General features: G+C 55.2%; 2 protein-coding genes across 31 annotated transcripts in view; one reads left to right on the top strand and one right to left on the bottom strand.

Annotated features, from left to right (window-relative positions):
- Aopep (aminopeptidase O (putative)) overlaps positions 1-10,631 on the top strand; it is a 293,876-nt gene extending 283,245 nt beyond the window's left edge. For 5 of the 18 annotated variants that reach the window (XM_074052589.1, XM_074052587.1, XM_074052585.1 and 2 more), the window contains 4 exons: positions 5,513-5,599; positions 5,770-5,848; positions 7,067-7,211; positions 10,124-10,631. In XM_074052589.1, coding sequence (XP_073908690.1) covers positions 5,513-5,599; positions 5,770-5,848; positions 7,067-7,211; positions 10,124-10,184 — 372 coding nt within the window. In that variant the 3' untranslated portion in view covers positions 10,185-10,631. Of the gene's footprint in view, positions 1-5,512; positions 5,600-5,769; positions 5,849-7,066; positions 7,212-10,123 lie in introns of those variants that run through there. The other 13 variants (XR_012440575.1, XM_074052592.1, XM_074052591.1 and 10 more) reach the window with 7 other exon arrangements.
- A 3,672-nt stretch (positions 10,632-14,303) lies between these two features.
- Fancc (FA complementation group C) overlaps positions 14,304-19,528 on the bottom strand; it is a 184,420-nt gene continuing 179,195 nt past the window's right edge. For 12 of the 13 annotated variants that reach the window (XM_074052583.1, XM_074052574.1, XM_074052572.1 and 9 more), the window contains one exon: positions 14,304-18,705. In XM_074052583.1, coding sequence (XP_073908684.1) covers positions 18,562-18,705 — 144 coding nt within the window. In that variant the 3' untranslated portion in view covers positions 14,304-18,561. The remainder of the gene's footprint in view (positions 18,706-19,528) is intronic. The other variant, XM_074052571.1, reaches the window with a different exon arrangement.

Here is a 19,528-nt window from a genome sequence, read left to right as displayed (position 1 = left end):
ATACTAGAACTTTGTGGTTTTTTTCCTCTGGGGATTTGAGTACTTTGCTAGGCAGGTGCCCTGCATCTTCAGTCACACTCCCAGCCTTTTTTTCCTTTTAGTTACTTTTTTGGATAAGCTCTTGTGTTTTTGTCAGGGGCCAATCTCAGAGCTCCATCCTCCTACCTAAGCCTCCGCTGTAGCTGGGATTACAGCTGTGCACTAGCATACCTGGCTTGCTGGTTGGATCTTACTTTTTCCCCTGCTGTCCTTGAGCCATGATCCTCCCCACTCTCTGCCACCAAGTAGCTGGGATTACTGGCATGCAGCACCATGCCCAGCTAAATAAATAGAACTTTTCTTTTGTTGTTGTTGGCACTGGGGTTTGAACTCAGGGCTTCATGCTTGCTAGGCAGGTGCTCTTACCGCTTGAGTCACTCTGCCAGCCCAGTAATAGAACTTTTGAAGTAGAAAAGAAAGCTGGAAACACAGTGCTGCCAAGCTGACAGGCACTTCCTGTGTGGGAGTTGCTGTCCTGAGGTGTCCTGTATGCACCCTGGGTCAGCCTCAGTGGCCTGGAGGGGCCGGTGCTCTTCTTCCCCCCCCCACTTGTAAGAGAGATGGAGCTGGCAGGTCACAAAGTTAATTTAGTAGATCACCAGCTATCATTAAAAAGGAAATCACAGAATAGGAAACTTGGAGCATGTTGTGTATAGTGAGGGAAAGTTGGGATAGTGACCTTCCTGTGCGTGTGTGCACACACTCACATGTTCACACATGTAGATACTCGTAAGTGCACGTGTGACCCACGCCATTCCCAGGCCTGTCCCATGGTTGGGTGCCGCCGCTTGTGTGTGTTTCCTGCAGGTGCCAGGTCTCCCAGTAGCTCGGCCTGCTGCCACGGACATACCCGCAGCTGCCTGGTGATAGTCCTGCTGTCCTGGGTGTCTGAGGATTTGAATTCTTTATCATCTGATGTGGGTCTGACATGAAGGGCTTCTACATACCTACCCTTCACCTTCCTGCCCCACATTTTAAGACACTCCCATCTGTACTCACCCCAAAGAGCCAGCCTAGTGTCACACACCTGGGAGCACTGATGTCTGGCACTCAGTACCCTGTGTTCGTGCAGGTTTTGAAAGCTGCACGGTTCTGGAATGCATTTACCTCTGTGGGAAAACCCACCTGTGCAGTAACAGAGGGCAGCCACCCACATCCTAAGCAGAGAACTCTGAAAGGAGATTTCCCAAGCTAGTTTTTACTGGACTGCAGCATACCAGGGTGCACACCAGTGTGCCCGGCGAGAGTCAAGCTGAAGTGACCAGACTCTTACCTCATTGCTGCCTGCCATTTCTGTGTGCCACACATTGCTAGGTGCCCCACATGTGTGACAGCGTCTTGCACTTGGCTTGGATCAGGTGAGGGCCAGCCAGGCTCTGGGCTGCTTGTGCACTGTCTACTGTCTGCACCTGCGGCTCAGGAGGGAGATGTGAGTCCTTGCTAGACACGTGTCCAGGGCACAAGTTGCTGTCACAGAGAGGCTGGAGCGAGTCGGGTGTGGGCGCCTAGAGCACTGCCACAGCCTGCTTCTCAGATGCCTGTCTTCTAATTCTCCCTGCTCTCTTAGTGTTTCTCCCCTTGCCTGCTGTCCTGCCCACACCTGCTTTCACTTTTATTCTGCTGCTTTCTTCTCTGTCTGGCCTGACCATCTTGGGTGCTGTTGAAGACTACCATGTTTCCAAAGTCTAGACTTCCCAGAGGTTTGAAGCATGAGTTTACAGTGACTTGATAAATTTTAGCCATGTTTAAAATGAGATTTTCAACTCTATAATCAAAGCGCAATAAAATGTGAATGTTTGAAGTGTACAGTTTGAGTATATGTAATATACCCATGTAGCACTAAAACTAAAGAAACAGTGAGAAGGCACAGGAAGAAAAATAAAGCCATTCAGCTAAATACAGTTCAGAAATACGTGCAAAACGACCGTGGACAAAAGCCAAAAAGACAGACTGGCATGCTATAGAAAACATGTGCCATCCACTCGAACAAGAGCGACTTTCCATAACAGTCACCCAGTAAATTGATTGAGCCATCCCATTGGCTGGCGATCCAGGAGGAAAAATGCAAAAGGGTGTGAACACTGACTGGAAAGGATTCTGTGCACATGGAAACTGCCCTGATGTGGCTCCTGTGTCCTCTGGCTGCCGGTGGGTCCCTTCCCCAGGGAGTTCCCAATTACTGGCAGCCCCTCCCGGGACTTTTCGAAACAGCTCCCCCACCAGTGGGTGTCACAGCTGTGCTGTGTCTGCATATCACTGTCCTTTAACCCTGCCCCTGCCTCGGTAAGTAGTCTGTGGTCCAGCGCTCTCTTCCTTGAGTGGCCAGCTGCTCGACCCATGCTCCACTTGTGAAAACTTGTTAGCTCAGTGGTGGTGGCTGTGCAGGGACACAGGTGCTGGCAGAGGTTGTCAAAGGAGTGGAAATTGCACCACCTCTTGGAAGGCCACTTTGCAGTGTCCGTGAAGATGAGGACATGTGCTGTGTGACCCAGAAACTGCGTGCATAGAGTTCAGCACACAGATGCCTGGACACGAGAAGTTTTTCAGTCCTTACTGTTACAGACACAGGATCGGTGGTGGTGGTGTGTGTGTGTGTGCGCACACAGTAGGGTCCCCATGATTGTTAAAAGCATCAGTAAGATGTCGCTGCATTGATTGTACAGATCAGGGCAAGCCATGCCTCTGTTGTGTTAGATGGAGGGTGGGTGAGAGGCAAGCAGACAAGCTGGCGCAGCAGCTGCCTACACCACAGGACTGAGGACTGAATTGGACAGAGATGAGAAGAGGACCTTCTTCAGTATTTTGCAGATCCGTCTAGGGACAGAATTCAGTGTGAAGCTGTGGGAAGTACCTCCTGAATTTTGGGTTTGCTGTCATTAGTTTATCAGTTTGGTTGGTTGGGTCTGAAAGGACCATCTCTGCTGCCCGCTGGGCTTTGTCCACCCACTGGAAGCTGAGCACTTAGCCTCGCTTATGCTCATGCCACAGCCTTTCCAAAGTCCAGGTAAATTCGGATCTCCTACCTGCATGTGGCTTGAAACCTGGACAAGTCACAATAAGCAGAGGCCGCTCTTTTCTTGTGGACCTCCGTCTGAGCACAGTGTGGCCCCCATGCCTAGCCTGTACCTGCTTTCTCTCCCGCTGTTACCAGTCAGGGAGCACGGCCACACAGGGCATGGCTTCACTCAAGGATTATAAGTCTCCGTGGTCCTTCAGTACCAACAGGAGCCACGAATGTCATCCTGTTCCATGTGGTGACAGTGGCCCTGTGAATTGTGGGTCCTTGAGAGTTTGGGAGGGAGAAAAGTAAGATTTTTTTTTTGTTGTTTCTTAGAGAAATAAAAAGGAGCCCATGAACGAGTGGGAACTGGTGGGTAGGCTTCCAGCCTCGCACACATCTCTGCATGTCTTTTAAACATCCTGCTGCTGAAATGTCGAAATGCATTCGGTCGTCTTAATGAAAAGGCTTGTTGTGTTTTCCTCTGTGGTGTGGGGTGGGGGAGTGTCTGCGTTAACCTTCAGAGGTCAGAAGACTGGGTCTCTTATTAGTCGTGACAATAAACTGCTTCTAGCGGTAGGAGAAGTGGAAATGCTGACTTCATGTTGGTCATAAAAGAGCCTCTTTCACGCAGCCATCCCCTTGTGGGGACTCATCCCCTTGTGGTACGGCTGTCCAGGGCCTTGTCCTGCTTAGGAAGCGTGCCCCTGTCTGCTTCAGTATTTCTGCATGTGTAAATTAGATGAAGGAAGCACAAAAAGGAAGAAAATGAGGCTAAACTCATTTAGCCTCAAAAATCTAAAAAGCAGCCCCTCCCAAGTTGTAGAATGATAGAGGTCACTGACAAGGTGTGGTGTGTTCAGGCCACACCACTGTGAGCCATCAAAACGAACACTTTGACTCTGAGAGGCTCACATACATGACCCTAATTAAAAGTGGGTGCACACATTATTCCCATTTTGTAAGCGAGAGAAGTGAGGCTCTATGCCGAGGTCCCAGAGCAGGTGGCACTGGGTCCCATCCCAGTTGAGCCTGCTGCCCAGGACTACTGCGCTTTCCCACCATTTTCACAAAGCTCACTGACAAAAGGCACCTCTGCTGGTGTGTAGGCATGGCTGGGGTGTCTGAGGTGCACAAAGGACCGAGTTGGGACAGAAAGGAGGGGTACAGGCATTCGGGGGGCTGCCTGGGTTCTCACACCGGAGCTGGATGGGGATTCAGTAACCTGGCGCTTCCTCTCTTCGGTGCAGTTTAAAGAGCTGGCTCCTCTGGGCACTGTTCTCTGGTCTTTCTGCTCTGACTGTTCTAGGGGCTGTGCCTGTCTTTCATGGTCTGCACAGGAAGGAACTTTTCGTTGAAGATGTGGGATTATGCAGCCCTGACCTTCCCTTCTGCTCTCATAGTCTCTGTGCCTCTGGCACAGAGGGCATGAGTGTGTGCTAACGCTTCTGGACCTCCTTCCCCAGCCATTCTCAGGAACCCCTGGTCTCTGTGCACTGTTAGGAAGATGGATTACTCCCAAAATAAATAATTTGTTTCTCTCCTTAATTATTTACACATAAATCTGTTTATAGCAGATTAAAGGAGGGATCCAGCCAGCACACTAGGTAAGGATGCAATTTTCAGGAGCCCTAACCTGGACCAAAATGTTGCAGTTGCTTATTTACATTGTTGTCACTGGCAGAAGGATCACTACAAAGTATCTGTGGCTTTCAAAGGCAGTGACAACAAGGAGCCACCTGAGGAGCTTTTACAACTAAAAAGCACAGGTCACTTATGTGTACCTGAAGGAGGGCGACCTGGCAGGCTGCTGGCTGGGGGCAGTTGCTGTAGGGAGTCGTGGCACTGGAGCCGGAGAAACACGTGCAGGTGCAGGCTCCTGGTAAGGAGCGTGCCTGGACCAGGAGATGGTCCGTCCTCCACCCAAAGGACAGCCTGTCTAGAATCAAACTCGATCACAGTGTCTGTCGATTTGCAGGCTGTGTGACAAATTCTTGCAGGCAAACCTTTAGGAAAGTGTAACTGGTTTTTTTTGTTTGTTGTTTTTCAGAGAATAGTATCCACTTTTGTCTGTTTTCAGTACCTTTTTGTGCACGTGGCAGGACACACAGCAGGAGCTCTTCAGGCCCAGGACATCCTGCTTGAGGCTTTGCCTCTTCTTGGGAATTCAGGGAACAGTGTCTTCCTCCTTGCTGAGTTTAGCAGTACAACCTGAGCCAAACTGACAGGAGATAGGGTGGTAGAGGGTGGCCGGGCTGGGATGCATGCCTTACTTCTCCAGTCCTGCCTTGCATTTATCTGTTACCTTGCTACACCATGTCTAAAGCAGTGAATACCTAACTGGCACGCGCTCTTTCCCTCCTCCGCGGGGGCTGGGCTGCTCCAGAGACTGGCTGTCTACAATACAAACGGCTCTGATTAAGCTTGCCCTGGGGGGGCGTCCACTGCCTCATCACATGTCTGCTGTTTCTTCAGGTCCGTCATCGGTGGTGTGAGCTCATTATCAAACACAAGTTCACAGAAGCGTATGAGCAGGTGGAGAGGTTCCTCCAGGAGGACCAGGTGAGGGTCCTTCAAATGCTACCTCCACTTGTCCCTGTCTGTGCCCTTGACATGGGGACCTGCGTCCTGCACCTCTCTCTCAGAACACGTATTTAAATAGGTTGGAAATTTTTGAAGGACAAGATAGGACATGGTCCCACATGCAATTTTGAGCCAATTTCCCCTCTCAGTGGCCTTTCAGGCAGTTGGTTTTATGTCGTGGAAGTTCCTGTGATGTCACCTGGCTATGGACCACCAGCACATCACCAGGTGAGGTCTCCTGAGACTCACGCCGAGGTCTTGGCTCATGTATGTCTTGATAGAAAGCATGTGGGGGTCAGCCTGGGCGAGCCCAGCCAGCTGGGCTGCTGTGAGTCAGATCTGCTCCTGTGGTGCCAGGGCAGGAACTTCCCTCCAAGGAAGCAGTCTCCTCAGAGCCCATGGCAAGTGTGCATGTGTTAGGTGTACTTGGAGATGTCCTCATGGGACACCTCTGTCCACAGTACACACTGGGTCACCACTCAGGGCTCCCCACACCCGCCACATGTCTCCCCTGGGCTTGTGCCACTGGCCGAGCTGGCTGCCAAGGCTGTGGGCTGATGGGACCGAGTCCCTTTTGGTGGGTGGAGAGTGGGGGTGGGGCAAACAAAGGGACTTTTGACAGCATCCCAGGACTGGGGGCTGCCAGCAACTGAGGGCCAGTTATTCCCACAAAGAAAAGTACATGGCTTTGTAGCAGCAGAAATGTCACATTTGCACAGGGGCGCAAGAGGTGTTTGGGAAAGGAGACGGGAGCATGAGAAGGGCAGAGTGTGAGCACAGCCTTAGGTCACTGTGAAGACAGAAACTCCCATAGGGTATTGGAACCATGCTTTTCTCATGTGGACCTGGTGCTGTCTGCTTCCTTTGGTGTTCTGCACCAAGCCATCCCAAGTGGGCAAAACCAGAGGGCCCTTGGCCCTGCAGAACACAACTGGCTGTTTTAAACTGTCTTAAACTTCCCTTGCTCCCAAGAAAGCAAGCCGAGTGTGCTGCCAGTAGCCCCCAGGTGGGAGCAGGAATGGGAGCAGGAATGGGAGCGTGGTCAGGCTGGGCCTGATTGCCGTGGGTGGCATGTCTCCCTTGCCCTGGCAGGTGATGAGCATGGCCAGCTCTCCTGGAACACTGTTCCCTAGAGGGAGTCCCCAGGCTCTGGGGCAAAGCTCAGGCTTCTGTGCCGGGCATTGTGGCAGCGCTGTCCCTATCCAGAGCGTGCAGTGGACTTGCTCCCTCATCACTCTGGCCCCTGTGAAATCACCCAACTCAACAGAATTGGTAGCTAAGACTTGCATGGAGTTTTGATGAGAGCAAGGAAGAGACAGACTGAAACCTGCAGGCTTGGAAGGTCAGCTGCGCCACTGTCTGGGTCTTTCCTGAGTCCGTACATTGTAGAGTGTGTTCCCACCTGGGGGTGCAGATAGATGCTCCTTCACTGGTCTCTACCTGCAGGCCATGGGCGTGTACCTCTACGGGGAGCTGATGGTGAGCGAGGATGCCAGGCAGCAGCAGCTTGCCCGCAGATGCTTCGAGCTGGCCAAGGAGCAGATGGACAGGTTCTCAGCCCAGGTGGTGGCCGAAATGCTGTTTTAAACAGGTGATTGTCTTCTTCTTTCTCCACTAGACCCTACTCTTAGGAGCTACACAGTGAGCCAAACCTGCCTGTACCAGCTTGGTCTGCTCCCTCATGGGTGGCTGTGGCCTTAAGAGCTGGCAGAGTGGACGCTGTGCTGATGGGAGGGCTTGGGTCCCGGGAGTGCCTCGTCTGTTAGCACCATCACTGAAGCAGAGGTGTCCACCCAAAGACAGAACAGCTCTCTGGCATTGTTTTGGCCACCTTGGGTTTTGTAATTTGTAGGAACAAAAATCAGGGACTCTCCTTGTAGGTGTAAGGAGGAATGGAAATCCAACAGAAGTATGATCCACAGACTCTGGAGTCAGGGCGGAGGGGGCATCCAGGGCTGTGTGTGGCCTTCACATTCCTCCTGATGTCCATCCTGACCCGTGAGGCAGGCAGCAGGTCTTCCCCAGCCCTTCACTCTTTGCTCTCTCAGTGACACCTGTGCCCTGACAGCAGGTGTCATTTCCACCTGAGTTGGAACAGGATTCGATTTCTCGCTGTCCTGCTTTTTCACCTGCCACCTTTGTTCCATCGGCTACTCGTGGTCCCAGTGATGTTTCCAAATGCATTTCTACACACACGGGAATGCCGCAGTGCAGCGAAGGTTTGTGAGCACAGCTTCCCCTAACGGTGCTCATCGCTGCCTTCTCAGTCTTTCTTCAGGATTGCACGTAACACAATGTCTCATTCTGTGAACTTTTTAAAAAGCTTCAGCAATCAGGCATTTTCCTGCTGCTGTGTAATCCTGTATCGTTACAATTCAGTGGATATGTAGGCTGGTGATATTCGTAACCCACTGTTGAACATTTAACTTACTTGTCATGTTTTGCTTTTAGAAAACCCGTTTCTGGCTAATGTGCTTAAGTATCTTTCTTACCTGAAAGAACTCTGATTCTGAGAGGAACAGCGTTTTTGTGAAGTATGGAATATATCCTCCCGAATAATCTGGGCCCATATTTGTGAGGAAGAGGAATGGGAACTGAGTACTGCCTGCAGCAAGATAGCTGTGTGTGTGCGACTCCCCAGGGGCCAGGTGGCCGACTTAACTGGCAGATGTTGCAAGGGTCTCGTCACCAGCCCCCCATGGGAACCTGTCAATCGTGTCTGTCTTGAGAGTTAACTGTACGGAGAGAGTGGTACGTGTGTGAAAACTGTCGTGCCACAGTCCTTTGATTGTTCCCTTGAAAAAGCACAGAAGTGCATAGCTCTTGTGGTGCTCCACTGTGATTTTTTTTTTTTTTTTTTTTTTGCCCCTAATCAGGCAAAGGAGTTGTCCTGGCCACAAGTCTGTCACATCCTCGAGTTCCCTCTGAAGTCTTATTCCCGTCCCAGACCTTCTGGTGAATGCCTGGGTCACAGCAGCCACCACACTGCCATTGTAGTTGAGAGAGACCCAGAGATGTCCCCACCCCTGCGGGGCGAGCAGGGGTTGTGTCCCTGAGGGTTAAACGCAGCATACCAGCAGTAAGGACCGTCCCCTCAGATACCTGCCGTGCGGCTGACCAGTGCATCCTTCATCTCTGCTCCAAAGCCGCACTGGTGTTTCTGAGGTTGTCCGGGTCTGTTTGATGTAAAAATAGCTCTAGGGTGACAGCCGAGTGACTGACCGACAGCACTGCGCTTGCTGGCGGAGCCAGCGCCCGAGGAGGAGGCGGCGCACAGATGGGAGTGGCGCAGCCCGGCCTGCTCTACAGTGCTCTGGCTGCTTGGGTTCCTGGCATGCTGATTTGTGACTTAAGATTAAAATCACATTGCCAGGGATTACCACGCAACCATGACCTTGGCTGCTCCTCCAGAAACCAGAGTTCCTCTCTGCAGCTCGGAGAGCGCGTGCGTCTTGGAGCTCTGGAGACAGAAGAAACAGCGGCCTGTGAAGATGCCAGCCAGCCCTTTAGTGTGTCCAGCGATGACCTCTCTGACAAGGTGCAGAGCTTAGCTGATTGGTGAACAGTGATTGGTTTCCGCTTTGTTCACAGTGGCTAAGTTCTGCACCTGAAGAGAAGGTGAGATGGGGTTAAGCTGGCGGCATGGGGCCGCCACCCACTGCCGAGCGGTCAGCTCGGTGCAGAGCCCCATGCTGGAGACGAGCCGCGACGCCAGCCTGACCCACGGACAGAGTCTCCTGTCAAGAATGCAGGCAGTGTACTGACCGCCCTTGGGTTTGTCTACAGAAACATAAATCCAGTAGCTGAGTGTTTTCTGAAAGGCCAGAGGCGCTGAACGTTGCAGAAGTGCTCGTGTTAAGAACTAACACCAAATTCTCTGCGGATGGCTCACGTGGGAGTGGGGGCTCTGTTGTCCCTTCCTGGGCGGGTCACCTCTCTCTTGTATTTGCAGCCCAGGTTTCTGTCTCTGCAGTGGCTGGCGGGGCAGTGCCCAGCGGAGCTCCCGGCTGTTGATTGGACCCGCCCTCCGGTGCCTACTGAGCTGATAACAGTTCTCATTCACACACTGGCTCAGTTCAGCAGGAACAGGAGTCGAGCCCTTGAGCAAAAAGCCTTCCCAGCTGAGTGCCTGAGGCTCAGGAAGACAGACGCAAGCGTCCAGCGCCAGACCTGGCGGCCAGCTGTGGAGCGTCCGTCTGTATGTGCTCGCGTGGCGTGGGCTGGAAGCAAGGGCCAGCTCTCACCGGGAGCCTTGGCCCTCCGAGAGTGGGCCGAGCGACTGCAGCTCTCTCCTTTCCGGTGTCTGCCTTGGCGGTGAACCTCGGCGGTAGCCCGATGGGTTTCACAGCCCTGAGCGGGCAAAGCGAGTGGCCTGTGACTTGCTTGTGAGCCGCAGGCCTGGGGTTGTGCGGTGTAGCTGTCTCATCCTTGTCCTCCAGTGGGGTCCTTGTTCACAGGCGTCCCTGTGGTGATGGGTGACAAACATTACTGTTTCCTTTGCAGGAAGGATCCCGGTGAGATTGTCTCACGTCCCCTCCTAATCCTGGACGCCAGAGGAGCGTGACGCTCGGCCACCAGCCGCAGGGGTGTGGGCTTCTCTTCCCAGAGGCCAGGCTCGGCGGGCAGTGTAAGAGGAGGTGGATCCCCTCATGGACCCCGCTTCCCGTCCACCCAGCGGCCGCCCGGCTGCCCTTGTCTGCGCCCTGGAGACGCTGAGTCCACACTGGGGTTGTGCTGTGACTCCAAAGTGTCCATCCGAACGAAGGAACGGCCAAGACCCAAAAGCCTGAGCTGTGTAGTTGCTCCTAACAGCTGCTGAGGGCATTTCTGCCTTCGGAGTCCCGTGCTTCCGCGTCGTCTCCAGGTGATTTCCAAAAGGCTCCACAGAGCTCTCCAGGCCGAAATGTCCAGCATTCAGGTTCTTCCAAAATTTGAATGCCTTTTGGTGAAAGTGCAGATAATAAAAAAAAACGGATGTTATCTGAGATAATAAAAACGTAATCAAATTGAATTTTTGTATTCCTGTTTGCTTCTGAGTTTGATACTGTTCAAAAACAAGCAAAATATGTAAGATAAAGACACCGTTCAGCTCTGGCCTTCCGGGCCGCGTGCTTTCTGGTAGTTTCAGGGTAAGGTGGAGATTCTGCGTGGGGGTGGGGACACCTTCAGCCACCACCGGGATCTCTGGTGCACCATTTTTCTTTTTCACAAATGTTAAGTTTAAGAGACAAGACGCACTAACCGAGCCTGCAGCTGCTGCCCACAGGGAAGGGGGACAGGAGACTGCTCCGTGCTTCTGGGACCAGGCAGCCTCCTCTCAGAACAGACCTCAGCACCAAGTGTCTGCCGGTGGCGGGGAGAGACCTGGGTCTCCAGACCTCTGTACTGCATTGTCCCCTGCCTGCCACCAGCAAGGTTGCTCGGCGTTCACTGCTTCCTGTTAGGTGTCCCTTACATCTGATTGTGTCTGCTTTGTGTGCCATGTTGGTAGAAGAAACAAAACTTAACTTTCCAAACGTTTTGCTCGGAACATCAGAATTAGTGATGAGTAAGCGACGGGCGGAGTGGCTCACACCGTAGTAGCTCCCACCCAGCAAGCGTGAGGCCCTGGGTTCAAACCCCAGAACCGAGAGAAAAATGAGTCCCTAGAACTTTGCTCCCAGGTTCTATGCATCGGCTTTCTTTGAGGCGGGCAGCGCCCGCGCCCAGGAGCGCAGTCCTGCAAGGCTTCCCTGGGCGAGACAGTTGACACCTTCCGCTCCCAAGCTGTGGGTGACTGGCCTGGTCTGGTCTCGTCTTACCAAAGTGAGGAGGCCACCCTTGAACTTGGCACACCCACCTCCTGACTGCCCGCCTGCGCGCTTCTGTCCTCACCTCAGCTCTCCCGGAGAGCCCCGGGCGGCCCTCTTTCCCCGTGGACGTGACCCACGGGCCCCGCCGCCATGCCGCCCTGACCCCAGGCTGTACAAGAAATAAACTGAGAGGAGCGAACGCTGAGCGAGGAGACCGTGCCCGCACTGGGCGGAGGTCCAGGGCAGGACCCTCTCCTGGCATAGGCGGAACCTTCTGTCCCCAGGCGCTGTACGCTCTGTGAGGGTGACGGTGACCCCCACGGAGTAGATGGGGTGTTACGGTGCTGGGCGGAAGAACGGTTGAGTACCTCCTGAGGCCCCCACAAGCCAGGGCCAGGCTGGCGGGGCTCTGAGGGGGCTGTGGGCAGATGCCATCAGTGTGGCAGTGCCATCTGTCTTGAGCAGCCATGACGCACAGGACCCTCAATGGCTTAAGTCAGCTGGGTTTGACAGGTGGGTGAGAAAACGCAGGTATGTCCTTTGAGCAAGCTAACTGGCGACTCAGCCACAGCTGCCCTTCTCCCCCAGCCCTTCCCTCCCCTGGCCAAGCCGCCCGGCCTTCAGGAGCTACCTCCTAGCAAGGTCATCCTTGTGTGTGTACAGTTTGCCCCCACGCGGGAGCCACAGTTAGCCACGTGCCCGATGCTAGACCTGCCCTTTAAAATGAAGGCTCATTTTACGCGTGTTCCGGACACGTTGCAGGGGCCTCCTGGATCTGCTCACAGACGCCGGGAGAGACCGCTGCTCCTCTCGGGCGTGGCCTCCACCACAGGCGGCCTGGCCGAGGGCAGCTGTAGCCCACTGGCCACGGATTGCCAGTGCCGGCGATGAGGTCAGGCCAGCCGGAGGGGCGGCCCCGTGGACGGGTGGTCAGTGTGCTGGAAGGCGGGCAGGCGTTGCCCTGTGCCAGCCAGGCAGACCCACGTCAGGGAAGGAGCACAGCCTGTCCTAGGCGCCCCTCACAGAACCTGGGTGCTCAGGTCTGTGGCCCACTCACGGGTGGCAGGGCCAACACCCCTGTTCCTGAGGAGGTGATGCGTCCCCCTGGCACCGCCCCACATGGGGACATTTGACCGCAACAGCGTTGTGGTTAGTCCCTTGGGACACCCCCTCTGGGGGTGGGGCTCTCAAGGCTGCAGAAGGACAAGCCACACACCAGGGACTACGCGGGCACCAAGATGGCGCCCTAAACCGATCGCTCCTGACGCACCTCTGTCCCAGAAGGCTGGCAGGGCTGCCTGGATCCCCCGGGCCCTTCCCGAAGAGCAGGACGGGGGAGGCGGGAGTGGGGGCAGGTTAACGCATCACGCTTGGCCACCGTCACATGCAGACAATGACCTCCGCCCTCCCTGACTGAGCTGCAGAGGTTTACAAGGTGGAGCAGGGGGGAGGCCAGTTTCGGCTATTCAAGGCCAAGGTTTTATGGATTTTTTCCCACCCTTTGGTCTGTCTGGGAGACGGGCTGAAGTAAGGCATTCCTGTTCCAGTCCTGTGACCAGACGTGTGAGAAAGGCAGGAGGCCAGCAGCTGGGCCAGGGGCGGAAGGAGGCCACCATAAAAGTGCAGATGTTCCCAGGACTAGCGGGGCTGTCCCAGGCTCCTGCAAGACGACATGCAGGCGTCCTGCAGAGGCCACAATGGCCAAAGGAGCCCACTCTTGGGACGGGGGCACGCCCTGTCACCAGGGCCACGGCCCCTAAGAGCTAGACACCACGAGCTGGTACAAGACCGAGTGTGGGAATGCAGACGAAGGCTTCTGGCCCCATTTCCATCTGTCCAGACAGCTCACCAAAAGCAAGGCCTGTCACTGCAGTGTCATTTCAGAGAGAAGTCCAGGGGCGAGTGCCCAGAAGACAAGACCCCTCCACCCAGGGCCCGCTCAGCAGCTGGCTGCTCCGCCACCTCTCCTAGACGCAGGCAGGAGGGCGCACAGGGTCCCTGGGGAGACCGGCCACCCCACGTCGCCCCACACCCGGGCCCAGATTCTGCCTGGCCCCAGGAAACACGGTCGCCGCCTGCCTGACGGCTCGTCCCTGCCTCTGCGTAGGACACAAAGGCGACTGGCCGTGCACCCGCCATGTGGTGTCTGCTTCCTGGCCTTTGTCCTTCTCCCACCTGTGACATCTTTCAGCTTGGCCCTGATGGACCCGGCCTGCCGCTGGCCAGCCAGCCCAGGAGCTGAGCCTGCCTGTGGGTGACGGGTGAGGCAGGTCATGCCTAACTGCCCAGGCAAGTGTCCCGAGTTCCAGAACGTTCTTTTCAGCGCTAGGCGTCCTCACCGGCTGCACGTGTGGACTGGGTTGGGCATTTGGGGCAGGCGGAGGCCAAGGTGGTGACTCCAGCATTGGTGTCCCTGGAGACACGGCCGTGGGGTCTGAGGGGGGAGGAGGCCATAGAGATTAGGCAGTGTGCCCGTGGGTGGAAAGAGGAGTCACCGGGAGGCGCTGCACTTGACTTTCGGTGGCAGTAAGTTAGTTAAGCGCGTGGAGGAGACGTGTGCAGGGGACCTGCAGAGCTGGTGGCGGCAGCGACCCAGGGGCAGGGCAGGAGGCGACTGTCACAAGGGGGCAGGGGCGGGGGCTGGGGGGATGGACAGAGGATGGACAGAGGGATGTGCTCTGGCTAGGAGTGCCATCTTTTCCTAGAAAATCCTAAGACCAAGGCCAGAACTAAGTCCTGGGAGAAAGCAGTGAGTGCCACCATGGTGCCTGCAGTGCTAGGACCAGGAGCAGATGTGTCTTTTGAAGTCACGGATGGCGCCATCCTGGTTCCCTCACAGCACTGTTTGACAGCGGCCCCCTCGCGGAACAAACAAGGATCTGCCTTTATGGGGTGGTGACTTTTTTTTTTTTTTTTTTTGCACAGACTAAACATACAAACAAAAAGGAACAACGTGTAAACAAAAAGTAAAGACCCCCCTTGTCCCTTCCCGGCCCCCCACAGCCCCGGGGGGCACAGCACTGTCCCCGTGCCCAGAGACGGTTCCAGGACTCTCTCAGCATCGAAGGCCAAGGCCACAGGCGCCCACCTTTGACACGTGACACTCGCTCGTGGCCTGCACACAGCATCTGTGTACTTGTCACCTCTCGATTTCTCAGAATACTCAGTACAAGGAACAGTGCGGAAAAGGCCGCCGTGCGGTACAAAATCTGACAAGTTCAGACGGGCTCGGTTCCGGTTCCGCGTGTTTCTGAGCCAGTTGGTGGACTCCTTGACGTGGAAGCCGTGATGCAGGGGACGACTGTATACACCAGACGCACAAACGCGACCCTTCGCCCCACGATGCCATGGCTGCCGCACAAACACCTTCAACCTGAGTCACGGCATCCGCCAGCTGCCTTGGCTCAAACGCCGGGTGTCACCGGCGTCACTGGTGTCACCTTGGCAAGTTCTTTAGCCCCTGCAAAACTGGCCATGGACCCGCGACGGCTAGTTGTGACATCGCTGCAATGAGCAACCTGGGCGTGAGTGCACAAATGCGGAAGCCCCAGATTTTCTCTTTAGGGTGGCATCGTGCGATCTGAAGCGGAAGGGGTTTTATTACTGTTATTATTATTATAATTACTCTTACTGCCGTTGACTTGGCGGGCCTGCCCTGCCCCCCAGCAGGACCAGGTGGTGTCCCCTGAGCAGTGGCCCTCAGAGCCCCAACCTCGCACCTCAGGCCAGGCTTGGGGACACGGGGTGGCCGGGGGCTGGACACGGGGCTCGTGCGACTGTGCGCCAGGGGGGCCGCGAGTTCTGGTGAAGAGCAGCTCGCTTGCGCCGCGTGCAGGGCTTCTCACCTGCTAAACTTTCCTTCTCCAAATCAAAACACCATCTTTCCAGAGCGGCATTGTCACTGCCCGCGCCCCGGGGCTGTCCCAGACCCTGGCCAGGAGGACACGCGATTCTTTAAGGTTCATTTGGCTGAGAAGCAGCGCCAGCTCCGTTGCCACCATCGCAGCTTTGCACTGCGGCCTGAGGTGACCTCGCCAGGAGCTGAGTCCCTGGGCAGATGGCGGTGTCTGAGACCAAGGCAGGAAGCGTGGAGGGCGGCAGTGGTCACACTGGGGGTTCCTGTAGGGTTGGGCGTGGGGTGACAGGAAGGAGTCAGGGGCAGTTTGGGGGACAGTGGAGTCCGTGCTGGGTCTGTGGTCCAGGAGAGGGCATGGCCCCTCTGGGGATGACAAGCGTCAGGAGAAAGGAGGGGCCACGAGGCCCCAAGTGTGCTGGCCAAGGGGACATGTCGGGGAAGCAGGGACAAGTGTGTCCACGCCACCGCCCAACCCCCTGCCCGGGATGAGGCTGGAGAGCTGCAGCTGGCAGGAGCCACAGGCGCCTCCGCGACCCCGACAGGCGCCTCCTTGTCCTCGTCCTTTGGTGCCCACCCACCTCGTCGCTCCCATCATGGTGACTTTGGGATGTGTCCGTGCGTGGATCGCACATTGCGTCACGTTCAGGACTTTCCTGCCTGTCCTTTTTAATTTCTTTCTTTCTTTTTGGCAGCACTGGAGCTGGAACTCAGGGCCTCACGCTTACTGCCCCGTCCTCCTGGCCCTTCTGGATGTCCATTTTCCCGTGTGATCTTGGAATCCAGTTGTCCCATTCCCTCATCAGGATCCCGCTAGGCCTAAGTGGACAGTCTTCAGCAATCTGTGTCCAGGATGTCCGTCAAGAAGTTCCAGTCAGAGCAGGCTCCTCCACCACAAGGGGTGCTGGCACTGTCACCCTCAGCGGCAGGGGTGCTTCAAGCACTGAGTGACCGAGGCTGGGGACACTGCCAGCCCCCCAGTGCCCAGGACAGCCTGGTGGGCAGTGCTAAGGGGGCCTCTGGTGCCTGCCACGGTCATCACTGCTCCCCAGTGCTGAGTGTGAGGCTGGCCCAGGGGACTCGGCTTTGCAAAGGTCTGGCACAGTCCTCAGGAGTAGTGGCCACTGCTAGGCGAGCCCTCCTGTGCGCTGACACCGGGCGCCACAGCGTCCTCACGACCCCAGCTCCACACACCCTGAGCCAGTCTCTGACTGGAGTGGGCGCAGGGCCTCCGTCCTGCCAGAGCCAGAGCCAGAGCCACTTCCAAAGTGTCCCGAGCAGACTGCCACCACTGCCCGGCCAGCCTGCAGCCCGGCCCGGTGGCCTTCCCGCTCTGTCGCCAGTTGCCTGAAGCGTCAGAGCCCGCTTCCAGCTGCACCCGTTTAGCGTCTTTCAAAAAAGCTGAAAGAGCCCACGAGTCTGGATGTCCCCAAGTCTACGGCCACTGGCAGAGGCCGTAGGTGTTAAGAGCTCTGCCTGCCTCAGGCCCCGCCATGAGGGGCGTGGGCAGCGCTGCCTGCCCACCCGTCCACGCACACTCACTTCCGCAGGGGCCATGGCTTTGGAGGATGGGAACGGCTGCTGTGAGGCGGGCTGTTCACATATGTGGGGCGAGCTCAGTCCCTGTCCCCACGGCCTTTGTCCCCGCAGTGCACCGTTCATACTGTACTGCTTCTCAGCAGCTCAGGTCAAAAGGTTTTGGAATTTTCCAGATTGTCAGGTGGCTCCATTAGCACTGCCTTAAACCCTGGCTCTCGGTTCCTCTACAGGTTAACCCCTGACCCCACGGGCGTTACTCACACCTCAGACAGGAGCCAAGATTCCTAAGACATAAATCAAAATGGACATAAAAGAAGGTCTTGCCTCACTTGGCAGACAGCGTCCACACGAATGAAGCTGGGAGGAAAACGTCTCAGCTGAAGTGACCGTCCCCACTCCAGTTTTAAGGAGACAACCGATACCCCAACCTCTCCTGCTGTCCAGAGCCAGCCTGAGCCAGCCCTGCTGATGTGGCAGGAGGGCTCTGGTGGTCAGGACTGGCTCTCCCCACTCAGTGCACTCCTCGGCAGGGTCCACCAATAGCCTGTCACCACTGCTGCCACTGTTTCCCCTGACCTGGTCGTAAAGCCCTGAGGGAAACTTGAGTGAGTCTGTCTTCTGGATGAGGAGTTTCTTAAGAAGGCAAGACCGTGCATCTTCACCCCCAAGATCCCTGAGGATGAAAGGAAAATACCAGTAACGAGCACCTAGCTCCTGCACAACAATGTGTGGACCCGGGCACACTTGACCAGTGGTTCAAGATAGACTTCTGAGTTCAAAGACTTGAACCATTCAAGTAACAGTCACGTGTCGTGGCTTGACATGGGCCTCCCACCTCAGCCTTTCCCTCCATGGTCCTCTTAAAACCAGAGTTTTGGACCCAAGGCCCAAACTCCTGAGATCCCATATGCCAGGTCTGGCCACCCACCACTGAACCCCAAATCAAAGGCCTGGTGAAGGCGGCAGAGAAAGGAGGTTTATGACACGGCTCGGGACATGCGTGGGAAGAGGCAGAAGAAGCACTGAGCCCATCTTCAGCCATCTTCGGGTTACAGTCATGAGCTACAGGTTTAAGTAGACAAAGAACTGGGGGCAGGGGACAAAGGTGTGCACAGTTAAACAGTCCAGTCACAGGTGTGGTCTGGTTGACCATTATCTCAGTCCGAGGGTTCCCAGAGGGGTTCTGGAGAAGATGTCATTGCTGTCATCACTTGAGGGGAGCCATCTGGTTCCCATGAGATGACTGCTCCTGCTGCAGGGTGCAGCCTCATCACTGTAGGTCATTGTCCTCATTAGGAGGGGCATCTGTCCTGCACGTTCCAGTTCCTTATGGGAAGTTTTAGTCCCTGTTATAAAGCTGTTGTCAGTTCTGTCCTTTCTGGAATCCAAGCTGATTGTAAAGTGACTGCAGAGAGAATGGCTTAGAGCAGAGACAGATGCAAAATGGAGGCAGGGATGCCAAGCTTCCCCAGTTTTTAGTTAATTTGTGGGCCCAACAAGGAGTCAGTGCTTTTCAGTGAAAGCAGTTTGAGCACCTCTTACACTCTCACTGTGCCCAGGCTGGACAGCTGCAGAAGCCCCAAGGGGCAGACCTGGCTGAGGGGGCTAAGGCACACGACCTCATTCTACAAAATACACAGGACCAGGTCATCCCAGCACAAGTGTGCCTCATGCTTACAGCTCCAAGAAGGCCTTATTCCATAGCTTGAGGCCACAAGTAGTCACCCCTTGGAATGGCCATGCAGCTGCACTCCTTGCTAGACTTGAGCTCGCAGCTCCTGAAGGAGTTCTCTGGCCAGCTTTCCTGACCTAGGGGGCTCGATGCCAAGATGCTCCCATCGGTACAGGGTCTGGTCAAGAAAGCCGATGATCTCATGGGTTAGCTCATCAGTGCCAGCCATCTGCAATGAGACGAGAGAAGCAAATTAAGATACCTTCCAGCAGATTCCTCCATGTCCAGTGGACTAACCAGCTCCAAAGGAAAGCACTCAGGGCACTTGTTTTGTCTGCAAGGTGACTGGAGGACAAAAGAGATCACCAAAAAGAGACAAGCCATTTCCTGTAACCTTAGCCTCACAGGGGCAGGAGCACAGAGCAAATCCCAAGCAAAGGCAAAATGTGTTGTGGCTTGATTTTCTGCAAAAGGCTCACACTACCATGAGAACTGGAAAATGCCAGCTGTTTCCACACAAACTGGCTCTTTGGTGGCATTCCTGAGCCATCACAACTGGTTTTTAATAGGTTTGACACATGCCTCCTGCAGGGAAGCAGGAAGCCAGGCATTGTTGGTTCTGGTAAATTCTAACAGCCTCCAGGCATTCACTTGTTGGTGGCTCTGTTTTCCTAAGATCTTCAGTTGAGAAAAAAGGGAAGGGTGAGAAACTCACAGTGAGCCGTGTGAGGAATTCAGTTTTTAGGCACAGCAATTAGGAAGCCCTGTTTTTCGAAGAACAGGCTACACACTTGCTTTGTTTGTGTCAGTTGAGCCTTAGCAGTCCCAGGTCTCCACACTAAACTTTTCTGGCAGGGTGACAGCCACCCCAGCTTTCTGGTGACCCTAGCCAGGGGAGTCCTTCTGTCCTGAGCTCAGTAACAGAACTGTCTTCCAAAGTGCACGACATGACTGCCGTGAGGAATGTGGATCTGGAAGTAGATGTGGGGATCGATCGCCTGGCAGGGAAGAGCGCACAGGCCCTGGGGTGGGGACAGTGGCTTCAGGATGGC

Source organism: Castor canadensis, chromosome 13 (assembly GCF_047511655.1).
Source record: "Castor canadensis chromosome 13, mCasCan1.hap1v2, whole genome shotgun sequence".
In the NCBI taxonomy this organism is placed as follows: Eukaryota; Metazoa; Chordata; class Mammalia; order Rodentia; family Castoridae; genus Castor; species Castor canadensis.
The sequence above is the reverse complement of the archived record's forward strand: the minus strand, read 5'-3'. Positions and strand labels throughout refer to the sequence as shown.